At 49.6% G+C, this 25,570-nt stretch overlaps 1 protein-coding gene across 1 annotated transcript in view; it reads left to right on the top strand.

The window, feature by feature from the left end:
* ZDBF2 (zinc finger DBF-type containing 2) overlaps positions 1–25,570 on the top strand; it is a 269,121-nt gene that overhangs the window by 185,966 nt on the left and 57,585 nt on the right. The window contains exon 3 of the mRNA XM_078680302.1: positions 21,115–21,166. Coding sequence (XP_078536428.1) covers positions 21,115–21,166 — 52 coding nt within the window. The remainder of the gene's footprint in view (positions 1–21,114; positions 21,167–25,570) is intronic.

Below are 25,570 nucleotides of genomic sequence, written 5' to 3'. Positions count from 1 at the left end.
TTCTGGGAGGGAGGGGGTTTAAGAGAGGTCCTATCGGAGCAGGCCAGATCGTGGGTAATGGCAAAGATCTCCTTTGGTTGGTTCTCGGCCGCCAGAATTTTGGCCGAGAAATAAGCTTTCTTGGCCTCCGTGATGTTATGCTTGTAGGTCCCTAGAAGATGGACGTAGCGGGACCTGGAATCGGGGGAGTAATCCCATCTCCATTTGCGTTCTGCCCTTCGAACCGAGAGCTTCAGGTCTTTCAGCTCGTTGTTAAACCACCGATTGGCGTCTTTAGGGCGTCTAATCGAGGTGCGTCGAAGAGGAGCCAAGCAATCACTTCCTTCCAAAAGCCATGAATCAATGGCTATGGCTTGGGCTGCAGAATCCAGTTCCGATAGAGGGGGAGAGGAGGACAGAAGTGAGGTTGAAAGATCAGACAGATTGACCTTACCCCAGTTACGGGCCCAAGAATTTTTAGTGAGGATAGGGGTCTTGGTCAGACAACGACTAAGGGAAAACGAAATTAAAAAGTGATCAGACCATGTGCAAGGGACAACAGACAGTGCAGACAGTTAGCAGTTGAGAGACCACACCTGGTCTAGAATATGACCGTGGGTGTGCGTAGGGGTATGAACAAAAGAGGTGAAATTAAGAGAAAGGAGGGTTTCTGAGCTTTGTAGCGTACATCTCGGGCCTGTAGCCGGGCCGTGAGCAGTTCTATCGTCATGACATGCCAGAGACGTACAAACCACGCAGCAATGGGCGGAGCCTCTACCTTCTTCCAGTACAAAGCAATGAGCTGCCGAGCCGCACCCAGCATTTGAAGCGCCAGCGCCCAGTCGCTCCGAGTAAGGGCCTTCAGTCCTGCCGGTTTAATTCCCAGTGGTATCGTACAAGTGGCTTCAAGCAGAGGAAACCCCAGTACCCCCCTGATGTAGCTCAAGACCTCCTTCCAAAAGAGGGTCAGCGAGGGACATGTCCACCATATGTGCAGAAAATCCCCAGTCGCAGACCTACTCCTCCAACACACCGGGGAAGAGTTCGGAAACATTCTATGGAGCCGCTGCGGCGTGTAATACCACTGGGTCATCATTTTGTAGGCATTCTCCTGTTGTGGAATACTACGATAAATCCGAGGTATGTCACGCCACAACCTGACCCACTGCCCTGGGGTGATGTCTACGCCCGAGAGGGAGTGCCAGCGTTGCTGATATGGCAGGGAGGGCGGAGTGCGCGGGTGCTGCAGGATCCGATAGATTTTGGAGATCAGCCCCTTTGTCTCTGTAAAGGAGCGAGTCAATCGCTCAAACGGAGTGAAGGCGCGCGTAGTCGCACAATAGGTATCGTCTGCTAGCACCCAGTGTTTCAGTTGGGCGTATTGCAATCCGGCTGCGATCGGCACCCGAAATTCTTCCCTGCAGTCCGCAAAAGCCTTGAGGGAGCCCCCGTCAAACAGATCTGTGAGCACCCTACAGTTGCCTTGTGGCCACTTACGGAAAGCCCCCGTCCGGTGCGCTGGAGGGAAACTTGGATTCCCTTCGATAGGGGTGTGTGGCGAGGGGAAGGTTGTAAGGCCCTTACTGACTGCTATCCTGTCCCAAATCTCCAGCACTGTTTTCGTGGGTACCGCTAGGTATGCGCTCGGAGATCGCCCTGCCCTAGGTTTCCATGCAAGGTCCCATATGGTGCGCCCAGTCACGGCCCTATCCATATGGAGCCACCCTTTCTCGCTTTCCGTGACACCCCACTCCACTACATACCGGAGGTGGGCGGCCCAGTAATATTCCACCAAGTTGGGGCAGGCCAATCCGCCCCGGTCCCTGGGCGCCAGCAGGAGGGCTTGCGAGAAGCGGGGTTTCTTCCCACCCCAGATGAAGTTTGTTAAGTCTCGCTGAAGGCCTCTGATGCTCTGTAGTGGGATAGGAGTAGGCAGACATTGAAAAAGATACAGGATTTTGGGCAGTATGGACATCTTGACGGCGTTGATTCTGCCCAGCCAGGATGGTACAAGCGGTCTCCAGCGCCTCAGATCCTCCAGGATCGCGCGTCGAAGGTCTTTCCAATTGGCCGACGTCCAGCGAGGGGGTCAGCGTCAAGCCCAGATACCTGATGTGCTGGGTCGACCATCTGTAGGGGGCTAAATGCTCTAAAGAGGGGATGTCCGATTTCGGGATAGTGAGGCTGAGCCCCCAGGACTTGCTATGATTGATTTTCAAGCCAGAAGCTCTCTCAAAGAGGCACAGCACAGCATGCACCGCCGGTAGGGATTCTCGGGGCCGTGTCAGCGCAAGGATAAGGTCGTCTGCAAAGAGCGCTAACTTGTTGTCTTGACCTCCCAGAGGAACGCCGTGTATCTCAGGGTCCCTCCGAATCATATCCGCCAGGGGCTCAACTGCGAGGGCGAATAAGAGGGGCGAGAGCGGACAGCCCTGCCTGGTACCCCTTCCAATGTGGATCAGCTCCGAAAGCTGCCCGTTGACCCTTATCCTAGCCCGCGGCGCAATATATGGGGCCATGATCCTGGCAATCATCTTCGGACCGAGCCCCACCCGGCACAGCACCGCTCTGAGGAAGGACCAGTCTACGCGGTCAAACGCCTTCTCTGCGTCTAACGAGAGAAGGCAGGCAGGAATCTTCCAGTGGTGAGCCTTTCCTACCAGGTGCACGACCATGCAGACATTGTCCGCTCCCTGACGCCCGTGAATGAAGCCCACCTGGTCAGGGTCAATCAAACCCGGCATGTGTGGGCCCATGCGCATCGCTAACAGCTTGGTGTAAATCTTAAAATCCGAGTTAAGAAGAGCAATCGGCCGGTACGACGCACACAGGGAGGGGTCTTTCCCAGACTTCGGGATCAGGACAATTTCTGCCATTCCCATGTCAAGGGATGGGCCCAGCTCGTCGGTAAAGGAGTTAAATAGGCGCAGGAGATAGGGGCCTAGCTGTGCCTGATACATGCGATAGAAGGAGATTGGAAGCCCGTCGGGCCCCGGCGATTTCCCCAAGGGGAGCTCGTGGATTGCCGCAGCTATTTCTTCCGGCAGAATCTGCCTCTCTAGTTCCTCAGCATGCTGTGGATGTAGTGACGCACCTCCGTAGTGCCCCAGTACTTCCTCCACCAGTTCCAAAGGTGGTCGCTCTGCTGTATATAATGCCGTATAGTAGTCCCGAAAAGCTCGACACTTATCCCCCGCCGCAACCACCCTGGTCCCGTCGGGCAGTTGGATATTTGCTATATGTTCCTTCGCGGCTCGGGCCCTCAACCTCCGTGCCAGGAGCTTCCCCACTTTGTCCCCTCCCTCAAAATACCTCTGTTTCAGTGCCAGGAGGGAGGTCTCAGCCCTATTTGTGCGCATCAGCCTGAGCTGGCCCCTAAGATTAGCCAAGTGCCGTCTTGTGTGCCGAGTGGAGTGGCCCTGATCCTGTGTTTCTGCCGTCCTCAAGTCCCCCACAAGTTTGTCCTCCAGTGCGCGGGCGTCCCGCGCCCTCGCAATTGCAAGGGAGGTGATATGGCCCCTTATGGTAGCTTTGAAGGCGTCCCAAACCACCGGGAAGGGTGTTTCAGGAAGGTCGTTGTCCTCAAAGTAGGAGACAATCGCTCCCCTGATGTCCTCTACAGCCTCCGAGTCCCTCAGGATGCTCGGCGGTAGGTACCACCTCTGTTCCCGGGCAGGGCGCGCCGCCGGATCCTGCAGCAATAACGCGACATGGGCGTGATCGGAGAGGGAGATGTCGGACATGTCGACTTCCACCGTGTCGCAGAGGAGGTCCCTAGTGACAAATAGGTAGTCGATGCGAGAGTAGGATCTATGGACATGCGAGTAGTACGAGTACCCTCGCTTATCCGGGGAAAAGTACCGCCAGGCGTCGAGCAGCCCAAGGTCTGTCAGCTCCGCGCCACTGGAGGAGTTCTCACTCCTGTCCACCTTAGGATTCCATACCAGGTTGAGGTCCCCGCCCACAATAAGGGATGAGCCGGTCTGTGGTATCTGCCCCCCTAGGAGGTCTCGAAGGTAGCGGTCTTGTGCCTGATTGGGGGCGTAGATATTGCACAGCGTGATGCGACGGCGCCCAAGTTCCACCTCCACACGTAGAAATCGGCCATCACCACCCCGGAAAGGCCTGCCGCCCCCCTGCCTGATACCAGCCCTGCACAGAATTGCCACTCCCGCTGTCTTGGTGTCAGCTGTAGCCCAAAACTGAAGGGGATATTTAGGGTGAGCCATGCGCGCAGTGTCAGCCTGCATGAGGTGCGTTTCTTGAAGAAAAATGATGTCAGGGTGCTGCCTTAAGAGATAATGCCAGAGCTGCTTGCGCTTATTAGGCGAATTAAGGCCCTTTACGTTAAGCGTCAGGACCTTCAAAGGACTAGGAGCATTCACCGCCATATCCGATTCTGTGCATCACCCAACCACAATCGCACCACACACATCCCGCGCATCTCACGCGTACACCAGCTAGGCTTCCACAGCATCCCGCCCCAGTCCAGCAATCGACGTTTCCACCCCGCACCCCCCCAGGAATAAGCGAGAAGAGAGAGCATAGGATAGTAGGAAATAGGAAGAATAGAGAAAAGAAGAGAGAACAACAAGCAGCCAGAAGGGCCACTCAGTCAGAAACAACAATGGCGGCCAACAGGGCCTCACTGTGCTGTCCCCGGTATAGAGCATCCTACACCCACAGGTTCGGGCGCTCTCTGGGATGTAACTCCCTGAGGGACAGTCGGATAAAGGGGGACGTGACAGTCCTCAAAGTCTTGGATACAGGGAGCTCCCACGTGCACCCCGCCCCCCACCTCAGGAGCCAGGGTAGAATGTGAAACGGCCCGAGGCACAGGAGTAACGTCCCCGTGCTAGAAAAATGAAGCGTTAGGGTGTTGCCAGTCAAGGTGTCGGGGAGCGCCCCCCATGGCCCTCTTTGTCCCCTTCGAGGGACCGGATGTGAGCAATGATATCTTGCTTGGCCTGCGACGGCGATTGCGCCCCATCAGACGGCGGTCGGTGCTGTCGACGCACAGTGGTCCATGAGGGCGCCGCGGCCTCCCTCTCTCGTCTATGAGATGGTGTCGGGCTCACCGGCGGAGTCGCCTGCAGTCGTATGAGTTGCGCCGCTTCTGTGTAGGTCCGGATGACCCTCCTCTTGGATTCCCACTGGAATATCAGAGCGAACGGATGCCCCCATTGGTACGCAATGCCCATATTGCGCAACTTCTCAGTCACTGGTCGAAACGCTCGCCTCCTCTTCAGGGTGTTGGGCGCCAGGTCTTGAAAGATCTGAATTTTGTGACCTCGGTATTGCAGGTCCGGCTTATCTTGTGCGGCCTTCCAGATTGCCTCTTTCTCGGTGAAGAAATGGACCCGCGTGAGAATGTCCGGCAGGAGTCCCGATCTGCCCGGCGGGGCGGACACTCGATGCGCCCGATCCAGCGCCGGTGGAGAAGCCTTCTCGTCCCCCCAGATCTCATGAAGGAGCTGCGTCACGTATCCCATGGCGTCTTCCCCTTCTTCCCCAAGAGGAATTCCCCGGATACGGAGGTTGTTGCGGCGGCTCCTGTTCTCAAGGTCCTCCTGCTTCACTTGGAGGTCAATATTCTGCTCCTCAAGGGCCGCCAGGCGTTGCCAGAGGTGTTCCTGATCCTCCGTGCGTGCATCCATCGTCCGCTCCAGCCCGTCCACCCGGTCGCCAAGCTCCGTGACCTCCCTCCGCATCTCCTTCACGCACGTGTGCACTTCAGACCGCAGCGACCCAATCTCCGTCTTCAATTCGGACATGAAGGTGGACATAAACGCCTGTGTGACCGGCGGAGACTCCTCCAGAGCTCGCGACGACCCATCGCCTCCTGCGGCCGCCCCCGTCTTACCCCACATCGCTACAACAGTGTTGTCCTTGGGGGCAGCAGACGATTCAGCCTTGTTGCCTTTGTTGGAGCGCGTCATTGCGAAGGACCCCCGCCCGGGCTCTAGGGCCACAGGCACTCCTCGCTGTTTCGCAGTAGCCCAATCGGGGCAGAGAGGGCCGCGTTGAGGTCGAAGCCGGGGTCTAGCTCAGCCCTCTCCGCACAGCAGTCCAGCAACTCCTCCTCTCCACCCTCAAGCCCCAACTTACTTCACAGGCGCACTAGCGGAACCATCAGAGCCCGGAAGGGATCCGGCCCCCAGCCACCCCAGAGGAGAGAGCACCAATCGCCCCCCCGCCAGAGCTGCCGAGGCCCGCGTTCCAGCCACCAGAATGCCGTAGTAAGCCCCACAGAGTCAATGAAGGAGGGCAGTCTGCAGTGTCTGTCACCCCTTGGCTCCCCAGGGGCCACTCCTCCCACCCGAAGGGCCCGGCACAGTACCTGATCGCGCCTTAGGCTGGCGGCGCCTCCGATGACCAGCTGCTGCAGTAGGCCAGCTCCGGCCCCACCACCACCGAGGGGGCCCTTCAGGGACCCACTCTCTTCACAGGCCGCCAAGGAGCCCACGGGTTGTTGATCGTCCGTCGCAGGGGGGGTCGTCCCCGCACCGTGCAGCACTCGCAGGGGCCCAGCTCGGTGAACCCCCAGACAGCTCCCCTGCCGCTTCCCCCGTAGGTCGCACTCGCTCAACACAACAGGCCCTTGCGCCCGTCGAAGGATGGGCCTCACCGGAGGCCTCCGGCGCCCAGATTCTCTCCTCCAGATGGCGGGGTTCAACGCTCACCGTGCACCCCGGCGGTCGGCTCCCCTCCAAGGTATGGCCCTGGTGCCTGGGCTGCAGGGTCGCGCACCACTCCCGCAGCCGGTGAGCCCCGATGCCGCCCAGCAGAATTTCCGGCGGCCAACAGGGGGGCAAGCGCGCAGGCACTCAGAGGGCCCCAGACCGCGAAGCCGCCGTCCTGATCAGAAGGGCGGACCACAGTGCCGCAGCTTTCCTGTCCCGTACCTTCCGGCGCGGGGGAGTCTCTCCTCGGGTGCAGCCACCACCCGCTCTGACTCACCGCCTCTCCTGCCCGCAATGGAAAGGGCCTCCGCTCACTTCACGCGGCGGGCCCCGCCAGCCAGCGCCTCCGCGGCCGCAGCCGCCGCCAGCTCCCACCACCACAGAGCAGGGTCCAGCAAGTCGTCGCAGGGAGTCCGGCAGGGACCTCGTTTGGCACAGGCGCCCCTCCGGTGCCGGGCACCCGCCAGGGGATTAAGACTCGCCCGGACTCACCGGCAGCCAGAGGACAGTGCAGCCGTTGGCGGGGGAAAATGGCGGGCTTCGCTCGGGACCCCAGGCAACCTCGGTCAGGCAGCCACCGCCGTGCAGAAGGGGTCAGGTCCCCTCTCACCCCGCATCCAGTCCGTCTCCTCGCACAGCCTCCCGCCGGTCAGGAGCTCCGACGGCCAGGGGATCGTCCGCCTGTCACCCACACCGCAGTCCTAGCCTCGGGGCACAGGGCGCAAGATGGCGGCTACTCCGGCCGGTCGGCTATGCTGCGACCACCGATCACCTACTTCTGCTCTCCGAGGTCCCCATTCGTCGCAGCGCCAAGGTCAGCAGGTATGTCACACCTCCCAGATGGCAGAGAGGTGCCCTGGCTCCGCCGAAATCGCCTAAAACAGCGGCGTGCAGCGGGAGCTCCTCCGGAGCACGTCTCACAGCATTGCCGCCTTGGCCACGCCCCCCCGAAGACCCTTTTAAGTGGCAGGAAAGATTCGCCACAGCTGCATTGCATGCCCAGTGCAATGTAACAACTTTGCATATGAGGGACCCATTTAAAGTATTGTTGCAGTCCACACCGCTGAGAAAAACGTCAGTGTCCTTATTCCTACACCATAACTTGAAAGGAAATTCCCATTGTTCATGTATGATTCCTTCACTGAACGCTTCATGCCTGCCCACTTGATGGTGTTGTAGACCGTACTGAAAGTGAAAAGTGGAGATTGGAGATTGGAGTGTAATGTACCCATGGATTATCCAATCTGAAGATGCTATCTCTGCAACGGTAAGAGGAATCTCTCTAGCTTCTCTAATGTCTAATGTTGTGTATTTAGCATCTTTCCGTGCCATTGCTATCTGTTGTTCTGAAAGATGTTATGCTGAAAACGAATCCGTTATTAATGTATCGCTATGACACGTGGCCAGAACACAATATATGCAGTGTCCAGCTCAACCGTAGAATCGACCTAAGCCTGGACTGCCCATGTTGTAACACAGACAAGTCTAGCTGAAGCACATCTGCTGTGGATGAGACCATTTTACCTAGGAAGTAAATTCTAGATGATAAGGTAGTCATACTGTTGCCTGCTACTGCCAGAGCTTGTTCTAAATTGGCCCAGTCAATGTCACGCATACTTTCAGCATTTTCTTGTTGAGATATTTTCCATATCTCGTTATAGACCGCATATAGGAAGCATTTTTGACCTAGTTTCCAAGGACCCAATAGAAAGTCTTGTAATTCCTGGTCATCAGATAAAAGGGACAAGTGCTGCTTTACTTGGGACAGTGCAAATCAAGGCACAATCTCCCTACACTGTAAGTTGTTACCACCTCGAATGTTCACTTTGCACGTAATGCATGTCAGGCCTATAGGTAGTAAATCCCATGATGTTACCTAGGAATCTGTCTTGTGGCCATATTAACCATCCTTTCCAATAATCAAACCCTTGCACAGAGAACTGGGAAACAAAGAAAGCAGAATATATCAGCTCAGTGTCAGTTAACATATTTTTCTTAGCAGGTGATGGTGCAAGCCTATAATAAAATGAAGCTGGGTCAGATGTGTCTCAACCAGAAAAATATGTGATGGTGCAAGCCTATAATAAAATGAAGCTGGGTCAGATGTGTCTCAACCAGAAAAATAATCAACTTTGGTGCAAACTCTTTTGAGCTACCCTCTGGTGGTGTAGGGCAATATTCCCATTGAGTAAAGCTAAAGACCACAGGAAGTGTACTAGCTTTGTGTAGAAAATGATGACCGTAATGTTGATAACAGACCATCTCTTCAAAATTAGCTGAACCATCATAACTCATCAGAAGAAAACACAGTTGAATGTTCTAGATCTTCTAACATCTCATACGTCCCAATCATGCTATGGGTGATAAGTCATTCAATGAAAATTTAAATAAATGTGGAATTTGTAAGGGTTCTGTGGGATCATACACATCAAGAGACCTTGTCCCATACAATTCCATCCAGACTGGAACAGCTGAAATGTTCACCAGGGACAAGTCTCTTTGTTCACGGTGTGATGATGCATGTGGCTTTAGAGTCAAGTTTATGGTGTGTACTAAAGACCATTCTGGGACAAAGTGTCTATTCAAAAGCAGAAGGAGCACAGTCACGAAACCAAAAGTATTAGGAAAAGCAATGCCATTGTAATCCAAAGGTGTAACCATGGAGAAACAAAGTATGTTCTTTAAAGCCAACGATAGAAGACCGGCGCCTTTAGTGCAAACAGCAGGGTGGGTGCGGGCAGTGTAACCTCCGATGCGTCGGAGGAGAAGTCATCTAAGTCAAATGAAGTATCCAGACACCGTACTGTCCATCTTGGGCAGCTCTACAGGCTGATTCGAATTAGAAGAAGACTCGTTCTTTCATCTGTTGGCGTAAGTCTTGTTCATTTCTGGATTCCGAATTGAAATCTGAGTTTCTCTACTTGTAGACTGCACAGTAGTCTTAGTTTTTGAACTTTTGTACGTTGTTATCTCACTTTGAAGAAATAAGACTTTATACATAATTTAAGCGTCCATTTGAACTTCCTGAACGACAGCAAGAGGAGATTGGTAGCTACCCAGGATTCCATGTGGCCTACTGTTGAGAATCGGCCTACTGTCGAGAATCGGCCACATAGTGTGGTTTGATCAGATCAATAGAGATAAACATTTTGTCTCTCCGTCAGGCAAGGGGAAAAATAAGTACAGTTTGTGTACCTTCAACAGCCAAGACAGGAACACGCGCTCTGTAGGCTGACCCAAACACTTTTTTTTTTTGTCCACTATCCTTTCTCTGAACAGATCCCCGATCTTTAGGATCCAGCCGGTTCTTGCCGGACTGACCTTCAATTCTCTAGTGGCGGTGCGTTTTACTTGGACGTTGCTTTGTTCGTAGCGGCAATCATTAAATTCCTGTAAAACAGCCAAACGTTCATTGATGGCAAATAGTGCCAGCACAGTGGTGGCGGAGATACTATCGAGGTTTGGGAACATACATCTTAACCTCAAACGGGATCGCATAAGAAGTACAACCACCCAGGGACTTTCTTGACATCTTATTCGAAGCCCTCTGGGCCCCATGTTGATGATGGACCCAGCTGCGACCAGAGCCTAACACCCTTGCTGTTGAAGACTGGTTGTTTTTTTTCTCTCCACGACCGTGTTTCCAGCGAAATCGTATGGAGATGAGAAACACAGGATCACACCTAAACTTTCCATGGCCTCTTTATAAACCCGGGAGCTAAACACAGAACCCTGGTCGGAATGTAATGTGCCAACTGATGAGGTCCTGATAAAGACTTGCAGATCCTTTATAACATTTAGGGCATCAGCTGATCACTATGGCCATCAATCAATCAGAGCATTTGTATAGCGCACTACTCACCCGGAGGGTCTCAAGGCGCTGGGGGGGGGGGGGTCCGCTACTGCTCGAACAGCCAGGTCTTGAGCTGCTTCCTGAAGGCGAGGTGGTCCTGGGTCAGGCGGAGGTGGGTCGGAAGGGAGTTCCAAGTCTTGGCGGCCAGGTAGGAGAAGGACCTTCCTCCTGTGGTGGCTCTTCGGATGCGGGGGACGGCGGCGAGGGCGTGGCTGGTCGATCGAAGCTGGCGCGTGGGAGCGTAGAAGTTGAGGCGGCTGTTGAGGTATCCTGGTCCTTGGTTGTGTAGGGCTTTGTGTGCGTGGGTGAGGAGCCGGAAGGTGATTTTCTTGTTGACCGGGAGCCAGTGCAGGTCTCTCAGGTGTCCGGAGATGTGGCTGCGGCGGGGGATGTCCAGAATGAGTCGTGCTGAGGTGTTCTGGATCCGCTGGAGTCTCTTCTGGAGTTTGGCGGTGGTTCCGGCGTAGAGGGAGTTACCGTAGTCCAGACGGCTGGTGACGAGGGCCTGGGTGACCGTCTTCCTGGTCTCGGTGGGGATCCATCGGAAGATCTTGCGTAGCATTCGCAGGATGTTGAAGCACGACGAGGAGACGGCGTTGACTTGTCTGGTCATAGAGAGGGTGGAGTCCAGGATGAAGCCCAGGTTGCGTGCGTGGTCAGTTGGTTTTGGTGCGCTGCCCAGGGCGGGGGGCCACCAGGAGTCGTCCCAGGCGGAGGGTGAGGATCCCAGGATGAGGACTTCCATCTTGTCCGAGTTCAGTTTCAGGCGGCTGTTCGACATCCATTTGGCTACGTCTGTCATCCCTTCGTGCAGGTTGGCTCTGGCGGTGGCGGGGTCGTTGGTGAGGGAGAGGATCAGCTGGGTGTCGTCGGCGTAGGAGATGATGTTCAGGTTGTGCTGGCGTGCGACGTCTGCGAGGGGGCTCATGTAGACGTTGAAGAGAGTTGGGCTGAGCGAGGAGCCTTGAGGAACGCCGCAGATGACTTCGGTGGCCTCCGATCTGAACGGGGGGAGGCGGACTCTCTGTGTCCTTCCGGCGAGGAAGGAGGTGATCCACTCCAGTGCCTTCTCCTGGATTCCGACGTTGCTGAGGCGCTGTACTAGGGTACGGTGGCAGACAGTGTCGAAGGCCGCGGAGAGGTCCAGGAGGATGAGGGCCGCTGTTTCTCTGTTGTCGAGCAGGGCTCGGATGTCATCTGTAGCTGCGATCAGGGCGGTCTCGGTGCTGTGGTTGGCCCGGAAGCCAGACTGCGAGAGGTCGAGGGAGCCGTTCATCTCGAGGAAGGCGGCCAGTTGCTTGTTGACGGTCTTCTCGATGACTTTGGCCGGAAACGGGAGCAGCGAGATGGGGCGGTAGTTCTTGAGGTCGGTGGGGTCTGCTGATGGTTTCTTGAGTAGAGCGCTGAGTTCGGCGTGCTTCCAGCTCTCCGGGAAGGTGGCGGTGTTGAAGGAGGTGTTGATGATGTCCCGCAGGTGGGGTGCGATGACAGCGTCGGCCTTGTTGAAGACGTGGTGAGGGCAGGGGTCTGTCGGAGATCCGGAGTGGATGGAGTTCATCGTGCGGATGGTGTCTTCGGTGCTGATCGGGGTCCAGGCGCGGAGGGTGGTGGTGGGGGGCGGTGGTTCGGTCGTGGCGTGCGTTGGTTGAGTGCTGAAGCTGTTGTGTATGTCCGCGATCTTGTTGTGGAAGTAGGAGGCGAGGGAGTTGCAGAGGTCTTGCGAAGGTGTGATGTCGTTGTTTCCGGCGTTGGGGTTGGAGAGCTCTTTCACGATGTTGAAGAGTTCCTTGCTGTTGTGTGCGTTGTTGTCCAGTCGTTCCTTGAATGCGGTTTTCTTGGTGGCGCGGATCAGCTGGTGGTGTTTTCGGGTGGCAAGCTTGAGGGCAGTCATGTTGTCCGGTGTTGGGTCTCTGCGCCAGGTTTTCTCGAGTGCTCTGCAGTTCTTCTTGGAGCTCTTGAGTTCGTCGTTAAACCATGGGGCTTTCTTGCTGCAGGGTCTGCTCGGCGGGGTCTTCAGCGGGGCGAGCTCGTCTGCGCAGTCGCTGATCCATTTCGTGAGGTTGGTGGCTGCTTGGCTGGGGTTCGTTGTGCTGGTGGGAGGGTTCTTGCTCAGGGAGGTAGTGAGCTGGTCTGCAGTGATCTTGTTCCAGCTTCTGCGGGGGGCCTGTTGCTGGTGATGGTGGAGCGTGGTCCTTCTGTAGCTGAAGTGGACGCAGCTGTGGTCCGTCCATTGGAGTCCCGTGGCGTGGCTGAAGGCGATGTCCTTGCTGGAAGAGAAGACCGGGTCGAGCGTGTGTCCAGCGTAGTGGGTGGGGGTGGTCACCAGTTGCTTGAGTCCGAGGTTGGCGAGGTTGTCCAGCAGGGTGGTGGTGTTGCGGTCGTTGTTGTTCTCCAGGTGGAAGTTGAGGTCCCCGAGGAGGATGTAGTCAGCGGAGAGGAGGGCGCGTGGACTGACGAAGTCGGCGATGTCCTCGCTGAATTGTGTGCGTGGTCCCGGGGGTCTGTAGATGAGGGTGCCTCTGAGGGTGGTCTTGACGTGGATCTGGAAGTGCAGGTGTTCGGCGGGTGCGAGGTTGTCGTCGGTGTTGGTCGTGATGCGGATGGTGTTCCTGTGGATGATGGCGATGCCTCCTCCTGTCTGCCATACCCACAGGAATCGAGAGCAGGAATCCACTGCCACCAAGAGGTACTTGGAAGCCCCATCTGATGATAGGGGGCCACAGTGGTCCAAGTATACACAAGCCAAAGACTTGTTTGAAATCAAGAGGTGTCTGAGATGGGTGTACTACTGTGGAACCTTTAATCTGCTGCAATAGGGAAACTGTAGCAGCTACCCTCGCATGTCCCGAAGCCAGACCCTCATGCACAGCCCGTATTAGTCCTAGTTTGTGATCACTGTTTGGTGTAACTCTATCCCCCACACCTGGAATCTGAACATATGGTATGTTTTGCTCATCTAATTTGTAGGAGTACGTAAGGGAAAAACCTTTTGGTGTGTGTCATTGCATGCAGCATTGATTGAGTTATCACAGCAACTGTGGCAGTGCGAACATTCGCCTTTGCGGCCTCAGCGTCCAGTGAATTCCCTGCAACGTGCACGCCAACACGTTTATGACTCAATGTATGAATGACATAAGCCCGTGGCAAGCAATCTTTCAGCTTTACCACCTATTCCCAAAGCAACTTGTGCTTCACTATGCAGCCTTTTGAATCCCTGAATCCATTATGACTCCAATAATGAAGATACTAATTTATGACTGCACGCAGTAATAAGAATCACACACAGTGAGTTTGGAGATTCCAGCCTCTGTATTCTGTAGCGCTAGTATTAGAGCCTTAAGGTCTGCCAGCTGTGCCATGCAATCACCTAGTGACCGCAAGTAGGTTTTTTCAGGATGGAAGGTTCTATCATGCATATGGCCTTTTATGACTGCATATGCAGTTGAATATTGCTGTTTTGACCCTATGGCAGGTTGTGCAGAACCATCAGTGTAAATGATGTAGTCATAGTGATCTAGAGGCATCATTTCATTAGGTAGAGGATATTCTTGCTCTTACTGGAGAAATGCTTGTGCTTGCAATGTAGAGTCAAATCTGTAGTCTATATCTGTTGCAGCGAGGGAGTTTGCCCATTGTATCCATCTTGAATGTGGAGCTTTTGCGTTCGGAACGCTAGCTCTTGTAATCGCCTCTAAAGTAGTTACCGGGGTCATGACAATTTGTTTTCCTTGTGCCAGGGCAAGCTCTCTCAGTAGAGCCATCTGGACTGCTGTCAGTATTTTTTCTGTTGTTGCCAAGTGCATTTTAGCATTTGTATAGAGATGCAATTTATATTCAGTCGGTACTGTCACCTTCATTGAACGTGACATTTGTATACCCTGATGTTCCTGGGATTACACGGACCATCAGGTTTGTAGTATTTACACGTGTGTGTAAGTTTCTGAAGGCTATCATATCTGCTTGTACGGAACGTAGAATTTCCGTGTGTTCTTGTGTCCAATGTGTAAGGTTGTAGAATGGTTTTATCCGTTCTGCGTAATCCGAAACGTTCTGCTGAAATTTAGAAGTCCTAATTTGGATTGTAATCTTTTCAGAGTCGTTGGCTGTTGGAGCGACATGTTTTTCTAAAAAAAAAAACAACAATGGTTCGCCAGTCTCTTGCCAGCTCCTATCCCAAAAATAAGACACTGAGGTGAGCATTTATTTTTTTTATATTGACTTTATTGCCCTTATGTGGTCATTTCTGGTCAAGTGCTCCATCAAGTCATCGTCTGTTTAGTATATATCATTGACACATGACAATGTCTGATCATCAAAAGTCTCAAGTAATTCTGTGATTCTGGCTGTTCTAATACCCCGGCGGTAAACAGCAGAATTGTTTTAGAGCCTAGCGCCGGGAATGCGGTCAAATATTTGCTTCCAAACACTATATGTTGGCAGAAGAATCCATTCTAGATATCAAGTCTTTGTCTTTTTTCCACCCAATGTTATTCATTAGTGCGGCACTGTGTGCATTTTGTACTGCGAATGTGCAAGTAGCTGTGTTCAAATGCCTGTAATCTAATACTAAACAATAAGATTGATCTGGTTACATTATCGGAAACAGAGGACTTTTCATTGAAGAGGTGCAACTTATTATTTTATTTTTTTTTCAACTTTCACTCACACCTTGATATTCAAGTTGTCTTAGGGTTTCCCTAACTCGTTTTGCTTCATTTTTTATAGGGTATTGTGAGATTGTGGGGCTATCCTCAATAGTATGCCATGATAAGGTGCACAATCATCCCACCCCACATGGTTGCGGTATAACGCAGGAGCTAGCTCTAAAGCCCACTCCCTGGTATATGAATGTTTAATTGATCCTGGAAAGAGGTCGGAGAAAGCCAGTAAAATTACAGTTTCTCCTTTTGAGCAATCCATTATGAAGTCAGTTGATCGGTCTTTCTCGGCCAGCAAAATGTCATACCCTGAATTAATTCCGCCCAAAAGAGGACATTAATTAATTTGAGAACATCCCCTTCCAACCGTATCTTTACTCCCTATAACTGATTTAGGACGCTTACCCTAGTACCAGTTGTTTCCACCATAACATACTCACTCAGTGCTACTCCCACCAGACAATCCATCAGGTTCTGGCGAACTGTTGTGACCTCTGCTGTGCTGTCCAGCATTGTCAATGCCCACTCCCTGTTCAGAAGCAGAGTCCTTAAAATCCAGGCTATGCCTGACTTTTAGTGTGGCTACCTTCTTCTTTTTAAATTGAGGTTCTGATATTTTGGGTTTATCTACCTGTTTAATGATGTAATTAGGTGAGTGTTGTGAGTCCTTTCTTTATTTCAAGTGCCCTTCCCATCTCTGCTCTGACCATTCTCCTCTCTCCGAGCTTCTGGCAGATGTATCCTGAAAGGAACGAGAGGAACGTGTATCAGTTTCCTGATACCTGTCAGCTGGTTTAACATTTTCACGGTTACATAAGTTGTAATATGTTTGGGTAGATTCTTGTGTAGGTGACCCACCCCAAGATTGATTTTTTCCTACTTTTTCTTGTTGTCCCACTTCTTCTTTGTGGAGGAGTCAGGTGCTTGCTTAGTTATCCATTTTAGAATTACTCTTTACCTGTGGATTCCCTTGTCTGGCTCCCAAATTATCTTGACCCAGTGTAGCATAGGCTTCGTTAATTATTTTAGGCAATTGGCTCTCCTGTTGTGCAGGAGGCAATTCCCTTAGGTGTTGGCGTTATGGCAACGTGGCTGCTCCCCTTTTATGTTACTCAACATTATGGTGGGCACTTTCGCAAGATTGCCCATCAATTTCATCCCTAAGTCTAGGGCCAGTGCTGCCCGTGCTCATTCTGTACTTGTTTGAAGACCTCGGGTAAAACCGCCAGAGAAGGGGCACTATGTGTTCTGGTATATACTGCAGCAAAGACCAATTGGCACAATCTTCTACCGGGGGTATCATCCCCATTGGCAAGCAAATTGTTAATATCCTAGGCTCATTTGGGGAAATACTGCTTCAAGCTGGTTTATTTTTTGTCTAGGTCAAAATGGAATTTCTTCCCTATTAGTGGGTATTTTTCCCATTACAGCATTCAACGGTGGTGCTACAACTTGATCAGTCCGCGCAGGAGCAGGTGTTAATGTTCGAATTAAAAATTGCTTAAGACTTCTGTATATTGTTACTACATTATAATTTAATACCCGTTTCTGGCCTGCGGTCAGATGATCAGCATTTGGATGTAGTGTGTAACTTGCTAGGACTAGCCATGTCGCCCCCTCATTGCTGAGCGAGCCCAGTCTCATGTTTTGTATACTATGGGGGGGGCACCTTTTAACCAATTGGTATGCTCCTGGTAAGTTAGAGGAATTTCTACCTCCTTGTACGGAGTGTATTCGTTTGGTATTTCGCCTTGTTCATATTTGTGAAATAGCAATGTAGCATCATCTACAGCTGGGAATTTAAACCATGAGTAAAATACCTCCACCCTAAATGCTTTATGTGCCTCTATCACGAGGGTAACTTCCCCACCGTCTAGTGTGAGGCCATGTTAAAGTAATTTTGGAGAAACTGCATGTCTTCAATTCATGGAAATATTCTGTGCCCTGATTTGTAAGAAATGTATTACAGAGTTCGGCTAACACAGTGGGAACATTATCCTTTCAAGCTTGAATTCACCAATGGCCAGTACATAGTATATACCTACTCAGCCTAGGTGGATGGTCCCCACCACCATCTCTCAGGAAGATCGATTGAACTACTCAGTTGATCCATACAAAATACAAAACCACCCAACATTGGCGGTGCCATATCGTGTACATTTCACTAGTCGGTAGGAACAGCGCATTTGCAGGCAGAATGAACTTAGGGTGGTGACAGACTTGTTCTTTATACCCTTGTAGGATATGTTGTTCCTTGGAACAGCTAGCTCACAGTACCACAGTTAGCCCCCTAAACCGGAACAGGGTGCGAACAGTTCTGGCAACCACTAAACATGACAACTCTGTACCCTAAGGAACCGTGGTGGTGGACTTAAAACTTTTCGCTCAGTCACTTGTGCTTTCTTTCACTCCGAGAAATATTCAAAGAATACACGATGTGGGTGTTTTTAATATTTATTGAACTGTAGAGATTCTTGCATTACAAAATATTGCGATGATTAAGAGACCAAAGCAGACAAAGGTTATAATGAGTTTCAACAAAGTGAACAAAACAAAGAGTTCTGCTGTCTTGTTGAAACAGCTTATATATGCATACATATAAAAGATTATAACTATTGAGCGTACTCCTACGATGCTAACCGTAACCTACGTGTCTAGGGTGTGAAAGTATGTTCTGCCAAGAAAATCCCCATCTGGATGACCTAACCACTTCTACCTGGTGGGTAATGGCTTCCCCTTCTTGGTCACGAGCTGGACGCCCTGCAACAAGATGTCCTTCACCTATAAGGTGAAAGCTTCAGTGTGCAGGGACCCAGCGAAGTCAGTAGAGGTGTCAATCAATCAATCAATCAAAGCATTTATATAGCGCACTACTCACCCGGAGGGTCTCAAGGCGCTGGGGGAGGGAGGTCCGCTACTGCTCGAACAGCCAGGTCTTGAGCTGCTTCCTGAAGTCGAGGTGGTCCTGGGTCAGGCGGAGGTGGGTCGGGAGGGAGTTCCAAGTCTTGGCGGCGAGGTAGGAGAAGGACCTTCCCCCTGAGGTGGCTCTACGGATGCGGGGGACGGCGGCGAGGGCGTGGCCGGTCGATCGAAGCTGGCGTTTGGGAGCGTAGAAGTTGAGGCGGCTGTTGAGGTATTCTGGGCCTTGGTTGTGCAGGGCTTTGTGTGCGTGGGTGAGGAGACGGAAGGTGATTCTCTTGTTGACCGGGAGCCAGTGCAGGTCTCTCAGGTATCCGGAGATGTGGTTGCGGCGGGGGATGTCCAGGATGAGTCGTGCTGAGGCGTTCTGGATCCGCTGGAGTCTCTTCTGGAGTATGGCGGTGGTTCCGGCGTAGAGGGAGTTGCCGTAGTCCAGACGGCTGGTGACGAGGGCCTGGGTGACCGTCTTCCTAGTCTCGGTGGGGCTCCACCGGAAGATCTTCCGTAGCATGCGCAGGATGTTGAAGCACGACGAGGAGACGGCGTTGACTTGTCTGGTCATGGAGAGGGAGGAGTCCAGGATGAAGCCCAGGTTGCGTGCGTGGTCTGATGGTTTGGGTGCACTGCCTAAGGCGGGGGGCCACCAGGAGTCGTCCCAGGCGGAGGGTAAAGATCCTAGGATGAGGACTTCAGTCTTGTCTGAGTTCAGTTTCAGGCGGCTGTTCTTCATCCATTCGGCTACCTCTTTCATCCCTTCGTGTAGGTTGGCTCTGGCGGTGGCGGGGTCGTTGGTGAGGGAGAGGATCAGCTGGGTGTCTTCGGCGTAGGAGATGATGTTGAGGTTGTGCTGGCGTGCGCTGGCTGCGAGGGGGCTCATGTAGACGTTGAAGAGGGTTGGGCTGAGCGAGGATCCTTGAGGAACGCCGCAGATGACTTCGGTGGCTTCTGATCTGAACGGGGGGAGGCGGACTCTCTGTGTCCTTCCGGCGAGGAAGGAGATGATCCAGTCCCGTGCCTTCTCCTTGATTCCGACGTTGCTGAGGCGCTGCACTAGGGTGCGGTGGCAGACAGTGTCGAAGGCCGCGGAGAGGTCCAGGAGGATGAGGGCCGCTGTTTCTCCGTTGTCGAGCAGGGCTCGGATGTCATCGGTTGCTGCGATCAGGGCGGTCTCGGTGCTGTGGTTGGCCCGGAAGCCAGACTGCGAGAGGTCGAGGAATCCGTTCGTCTCGAGGAAGGCGGCCAGCTGTTTGTTGACGGTCTTCTCGATGACTTTTGCCGGAAACGGGAGCAGCGAGATGGGGTGGGGTGGGGGGGGTCGGCTGATGGTTTCTTTAGTAGAGCGCTGAGTTCGGCATGCTTCCAGCTCTCCAGGAAGGTGGCGGTGTCGAAGGAGGTGTTGATGATGTCCCGCAGGTGGGGTGCGATGACAGCGTCGGCCTTGTTGAAGACGTGGTGAGGGCAGGGGTCGGTCGGAGATCCGGAGTGGATGGAGTTCATCGTGCGGACGGTGTCTTCGGTGCTGATCGGGGTCCAGGCGTGGAGGGTGGTGATGGGGGGCGGTGGTTCGGTCATGGTGTGCGTCGGTTGAGTGCTGAAGCTGTTGTGTATTTCCGCGATCTTGTTGTGGAAGTAGGAGGCGAGGGAGTTGTAGAGGTCTTGCGAAGGGGTGATGTCGTTGTTTCCGGCTGTGGGGTTGGAGAGCTCTTTAACGATGTTGAAGAGTTCCTTGCTGTTGTGGGCGTTGTTGTCCAGTCGTTCCTTGAATGCAGTTTTCTTGGTGGCGTGTCTCCTCTGATTATGTGAGGAAACAAAAAGGCTATATATATATAGAAAATGGCATCCTTGACTTGGCCGAGATTGTGATCAGGCTACTATTGTTTCTGTTCTGCAGATAGCTGCTTCACCATATGGATGTAATAATAAACACATTTGCATCACACATTTGAGGGCCTTGTACTTAATGCCAAAGCAGTGAGATTGTTTTCTCACAAAGTGTTCCGTATCAGCAAGGTCAGTGCTTCCAAGAAACTAGTCCAAGTGTCACAAATGCAAATGTGTGTCAAAAGTCGATATGGCAAAGAGAAGCCAACTTTAGGAAAGGATTGTGTACATGTACGAATGGCACAAATATCTACCGGCCCGAACTCTGTCACATGACACTTCCTATAAGTGTGGTGTGCATAGCTGCCATCGTGGCATCTCCATAGACTTTCGACTGAATACTCAGTTTGACAAAGCCAAGTTTAAGATCATTTTGAAATTACCTCTAAAGGTACAAACTACTATCATTCTTTTATATCTGTTTCTTTTATATGTGGAAAGTGATCCATGAACGAAAGGAAACAGTGGGGGTTTTCAATATAGGCATAAACACAAGTGACTAGTGATTTATTTGCTGCTGCTTGTCTATTACATGCTCCGTATCCATTTTGACAGAGAGTTAAGTAACAAAAGAATAGAGGCCGTAAGTAAAAAGTTTGGAATATGCAACTGTGCATGAGTTCAGGATTTTTTATAAATTTTGTTGCTTTGGCAGGTTTTTCCCTTTCAGTGTTCTTGAACATCATTTGTATAGGTGCTCAGTGAGCAGGCATGTAGAGATCACTTTGATTTTCCATGGACAATTTAGGGAGTATTTGGGGTCTACGTTTGGAGAAGCAAGAGCAGACCATGAGGCCATGAAGGGTTTATGTGCCAAGAGTAGGCAGGGCAATGGGGAGATTCTTGGTTTAGTGTGTACATTGGCAGTAATGATAAAATGCAAGGGATTCTGAGTATGTTATATGATCCTGGAATGCATACAATGTCACAGGAGAAAAACCCTGTTAAAAATGTTTAGACAGTCTGCAGAAATATCAGATCCTTGGGTCAGATAAAAAAAATGTTTTCTGAATTGCATTCTCCCTTAGATGTGCATGTCTACTTAGTGATTTAGTGACATCATAGTGAATAGTTGTTTATAGTGGTTTCATTAAAAAGTGATTAAGTGTCGGCGGCTGACAAGTCCTTTGTTTCTCTTCAGGCATTTGACATCACCAAGGCAGGTGACCAGATGTATGACGCTCCAATAAAAGGTGAGCATAGGTTTTACTTTGTTTTTGCTAGTTCACTACTTATTAAGAAAACACTTGGAGAATAAGTGTTATGTTACTACATATTACTTCATATTACTTCCTTTCCGGTTTGATTACCAAAGCCGGTAAAATATCCAGCTGTAAACGCAATAAGGTAATTACTTGTTGCTTTGAGTTTTTTTGTAAACTGCTGGTCACGTTTTTAAAGCCTGGCTTTACTGATTTACCCTTTCATTTTTCTGAGGTAGATGCATTCATATCATTGTACAGCAGTGTTGTTTTTGCAGCACTATGAAACCGTATACCTAGCAATGAAAGTGCCTTACAAAACAGCAATTTTATTATTATTATTATAAAGCTCCTCTTTTTTTTCTAAAGGGCCACCTTCAAAGTGCCGGCAAGCATATGTCGGTAGATTTGATGTTTCTTACCGACATATGGATATTCATCGCTTTCTGCCCATGTAAAGTGTTCTTCTGGCCTTGGTGTTTAAGCATATGGCGGAGAGCTGTCTTAACAGGCTTGTGTGGGTTTAGCTTTCATTAAAGGTGACTATCTTTCTACAAGATAAGTTAACTCATTCAGCATTTAAATAGGAATTTAATGAATTTGATGCATCCCCTCTTAGCTCTGACCTCTGCTTTTCTGTTCATGAAAAAAGATAATAACAACTTTCCACAAGAACTGTTTGTGTGGATTAAACGCTAAAGTAATGTACTGTAGTATTCCAATTGAGACAAATAAAATGTTTGTATACACAAAACTGTCATGAACAGTAACTGAAAAATGTTTTTTAGCGATTTATTTGGGAACTGATATGTTGGTTCCTTTTTCCACGCATCTTAATAATCTTTCTATATAGATTGAACAATTTATTAGCAAACTTTTCAAATCCAACTAGACCAATTACCTTTCACCAAAAGAGATAAGACATCAAGATCTAAAGTGGTTTATTAAAGCGATGGATTCCTTAAAAATAATGGAAAGTAGGCTGTAACATTTTGAAAGAACTCTATAGCAAAATCATTACTATTATCATAAATGCTTATAAAAGAAACCTCAAAACTATTATTTCTTCAATATGCTATTTAGAAGACTAGTGCCCTCGCAAGGAACTCGAGATTGCAAGCCAAACTTTAATTTATTGACTTAAATCTAGCACTCGCCTGTCCCAAGACCTTTGCAATCCAGTTTCTACTTAAGAACTCAAAGAAATGTAGTTTGTTCCGTGACTGTACTAGAAAGTGTCACAAAGATGATATTGACACGAATCGGGCATAAAGGATACTGGGTTTATGAAGATTACACAGCATTACCAACAGCTCATCTCCTGTTCAGCCTCAGAAGACTATCCTTTAAAATGCCATACTCACCCAGTTGTTCCATTACTTCTCTAGTATTCTCAAAGAGACGCAGATGAAAGATTGACACAACTACCATCAAACCATGACAGAAAAACCTCTATACAACTGGCGCCTCTTGACTGCCTACTCCGTATTCATGACCCTGCGACAGAAAATCAAGTAAAACATTTCATTTGATTATTTCAAACCAATTTCATTATAATTGTTAATTTTAGCAAGAAAAGATATTTGTGTGCCTCATATTTTAAATTTATTAGCAAAAAAGGTGACCTCCTTTTGAAAAAAACACGGAGCCAGCCCCCGCCTCCCCCACCCCCCCACCCCCTTTTATAGCAAGGCAAGACCTCTATTGAACCCTGCCAAGATTCGGGATGTCTATTAATGTACCCATTACAGGTGGTATGGCAGAAAAACAATTATTGAATTTTACACAAGCATGTTTATGAACAGCATTGAAGGTCAGGGGGAAACAATACTTGCACCATACTGTAGTGTAGGGAGAAACGCACAAAGAGGAAGTGAATCTGGCACGCTCTGATCATGGAGAAACAAAGAAATGAGAGACGATGATACCAGCCAGAGGTAGGCAGTGGGCAGGCTTTAAGCCCCCTGTAAGTAAACAGAATGTATCTCAAGCAAAAGCTATGCGCTGTCTCAGGGAGTCCTAAAGTATAGGGCATGAGAGAAGTGAGTTTAGAGTGAAACATAAACCTTTTGAAAACAGTGTGTTTGATGAAGAATTAAATATCTGCTAAATTATAAAAGAGCTAACCAGCAATTAAGTAAATGTGACACAATGGCAAACGTTAATTCAGATAAATCAGCACCATATGGCGACCGTCCTAAACAAGAATTGAAAATGTAATAGGTCTCGCCCTCGTTTAAGTTAAAGCAATTCTGTTTGTAATTAGGTGGCTTTTTAGCTTTGCTTTTATTAGTGTTTTTCAAACTTTCATGTACATAACATGCATATGTATGCATATATGTATATGACTATGTATGCATGCATTTATATTTTATTTATATAGATATGCAGATTATATATATATATATATATATATGTTTATATATGTGTATATATATATATATATATATATATATATATACACAGAATGTGAAGAGGCAGAAGCACTCCTTTCTGTAGACCAATATGTGGTGGCTTTGTAGCAAATTTTTTGATAAACTAATCAAATGCGTGCAACAGTGGTAGCCCGCTTGTCCTCACGTGCCTATACTAAACCTTCCTACCTCGAGTGAAATCACACTCGACCACTGTGCACTGTTGCGAAAAACTTTTTTAGTTTTATTTTTCAACTGTTAACATATATTCTCTTTTATGTTCTCTTTTTTAAACAAAAAAATTCGACTTAAATGATTTCATTCTTAACAAATCAATACATTGTGTTGATCATTTTCGATTATTCAATGTTTACATTCATGAACTTATTTGACAGCAGAACTATTTTGCCGAAGAAATTAACAAACGGAGAGCATAACTGTTTTTACAAGCATAAACATTGTATCACAATTTTTCAAGAATGCCAGATGCATTTCGAGCCTATGGTGGCTCTTCTTCCGGGGGCCTGAAATCTGAACAGATAAAACACTTTGTTTAATCGAGGTTTCTGGTAAGCAAGGGCCAATTGATGTGCTGTTGATTGTCTTTATCATGATTGTGCTCTCACTGAAAAAATTGTGTTTTAAAGAGGGTGATGTGCAACCTCCACCAAATACCTCGTGATCCCTAACACTGAAACTACAAAAGAAGCTTACCTGCCTCGTGGAGGCGTACCACTTGTTCTTATTCTAAAACAATAGATATGAACAATTCTCTGCGTTAAAAAAACTTTAAACAAGAAGCGAGACTGCCACAAGGTTCGTTACAACTTAAGAGTACACTCAACTCACCCTCGGTGAGATCGTTGGTCTGTCCGTATTTCTACTGAAACCGATGAATTAGCTAAAAAGCAGAAAACAAAACTCAATGAACCTAATCTTGAACCATGTGGCTCTACAAAACACTGAAACCCGCTGGTGCTATCGCGTACCTTAGATGCTCCTTCCGCGTATGTATCTGCCTTCTCTCATAAATCACACTGCGTTCAAAACAAGCAGTTGATTCCCTGAGCTTCACCTCCATCTTTACGCTACTGACGTCGAGAAATCAACCAATCAAACTCCGACATTTCTTACTCGCGTCCAACATAGACTAGAGCGCTGACCTGACGGCTCACGGTACCTTACTTCCTCATTTCTCTGTGCCCACGTGATCGGCAGTCCGATACTAATGCAAAACGTGCGAACTGCAAAATAGTTCTGCTGTCAAATAAGTTCATGAATGTAAACATTGAATAATCGAAAATGATCAACACAATGTATTGATTTGTTAAGAATGAAATCGTTTAAGTCGAATTTTTTTGTTTAAAAAAGAGAACATAAAAGAGAATATATGTTCACAGTTGAAAAATAAAACTAAAAAAGGTTTTCGCAACAGTGCACAGTGGTCGAGTGTGATTTCACTCGAGGTAGGAAGGTTTAGTATAGGCTCGCGAGGACAAGCGGGCTACCACTGTTGCACGCATTTGATTAGTTTATCAAACATTTTGCTACAAAGCCACCACATATTGGTCTACTGAAAGGTGTGCTTCTCCCTCTTCACATTCTCATTAGTTACATTGTTCTTCAGTGAGAAAGCACCCAACCATGCAATTCAAAGCAATTTCAAATACAACAGAACACAGTGCAAGCACATTAGCATACACGCAAGAACAAGCATCTGATATATACTCGTTAATACAAGATAGCAACACAGCAGACACGCAAGGGACCACAATCATCCAACAATTAAAACATTTTAAATTTCTGGCGAGAAGGGAGATCAACCAGAAACTCCATGCATCGACGCTGGTGCAGTACCACAGAGTCAAACGCACCTCAGAGGATTGAGGTTGTCTATCAAACCCATGTTGTTTAGGTTTCATTTAAACAAAGAGTTCTTGGATCGGTGGTATTCGATTCTAAACAAATGCAGTCTGGATTT

This window comes from Lissotriton helveticus, chromosome 3_1, assembly GCF_964261635.1.
Source record: "Lissotriton helveticus chromosome 3_1, aLisHel1.1, whole genome shotgun sequence".
Taxonomy (NCBI): Eukaryota; Metazoa; Chordata; class Amphibia; order Caudata; family Salamandridae; genus Lissotriton; species Lissotriton helveticus.
The sequence above is the reverse complement of the archived record's forward strand: the minus strand, read 5'-3'. Positions and strand labels throughout refer to the sequence as shown.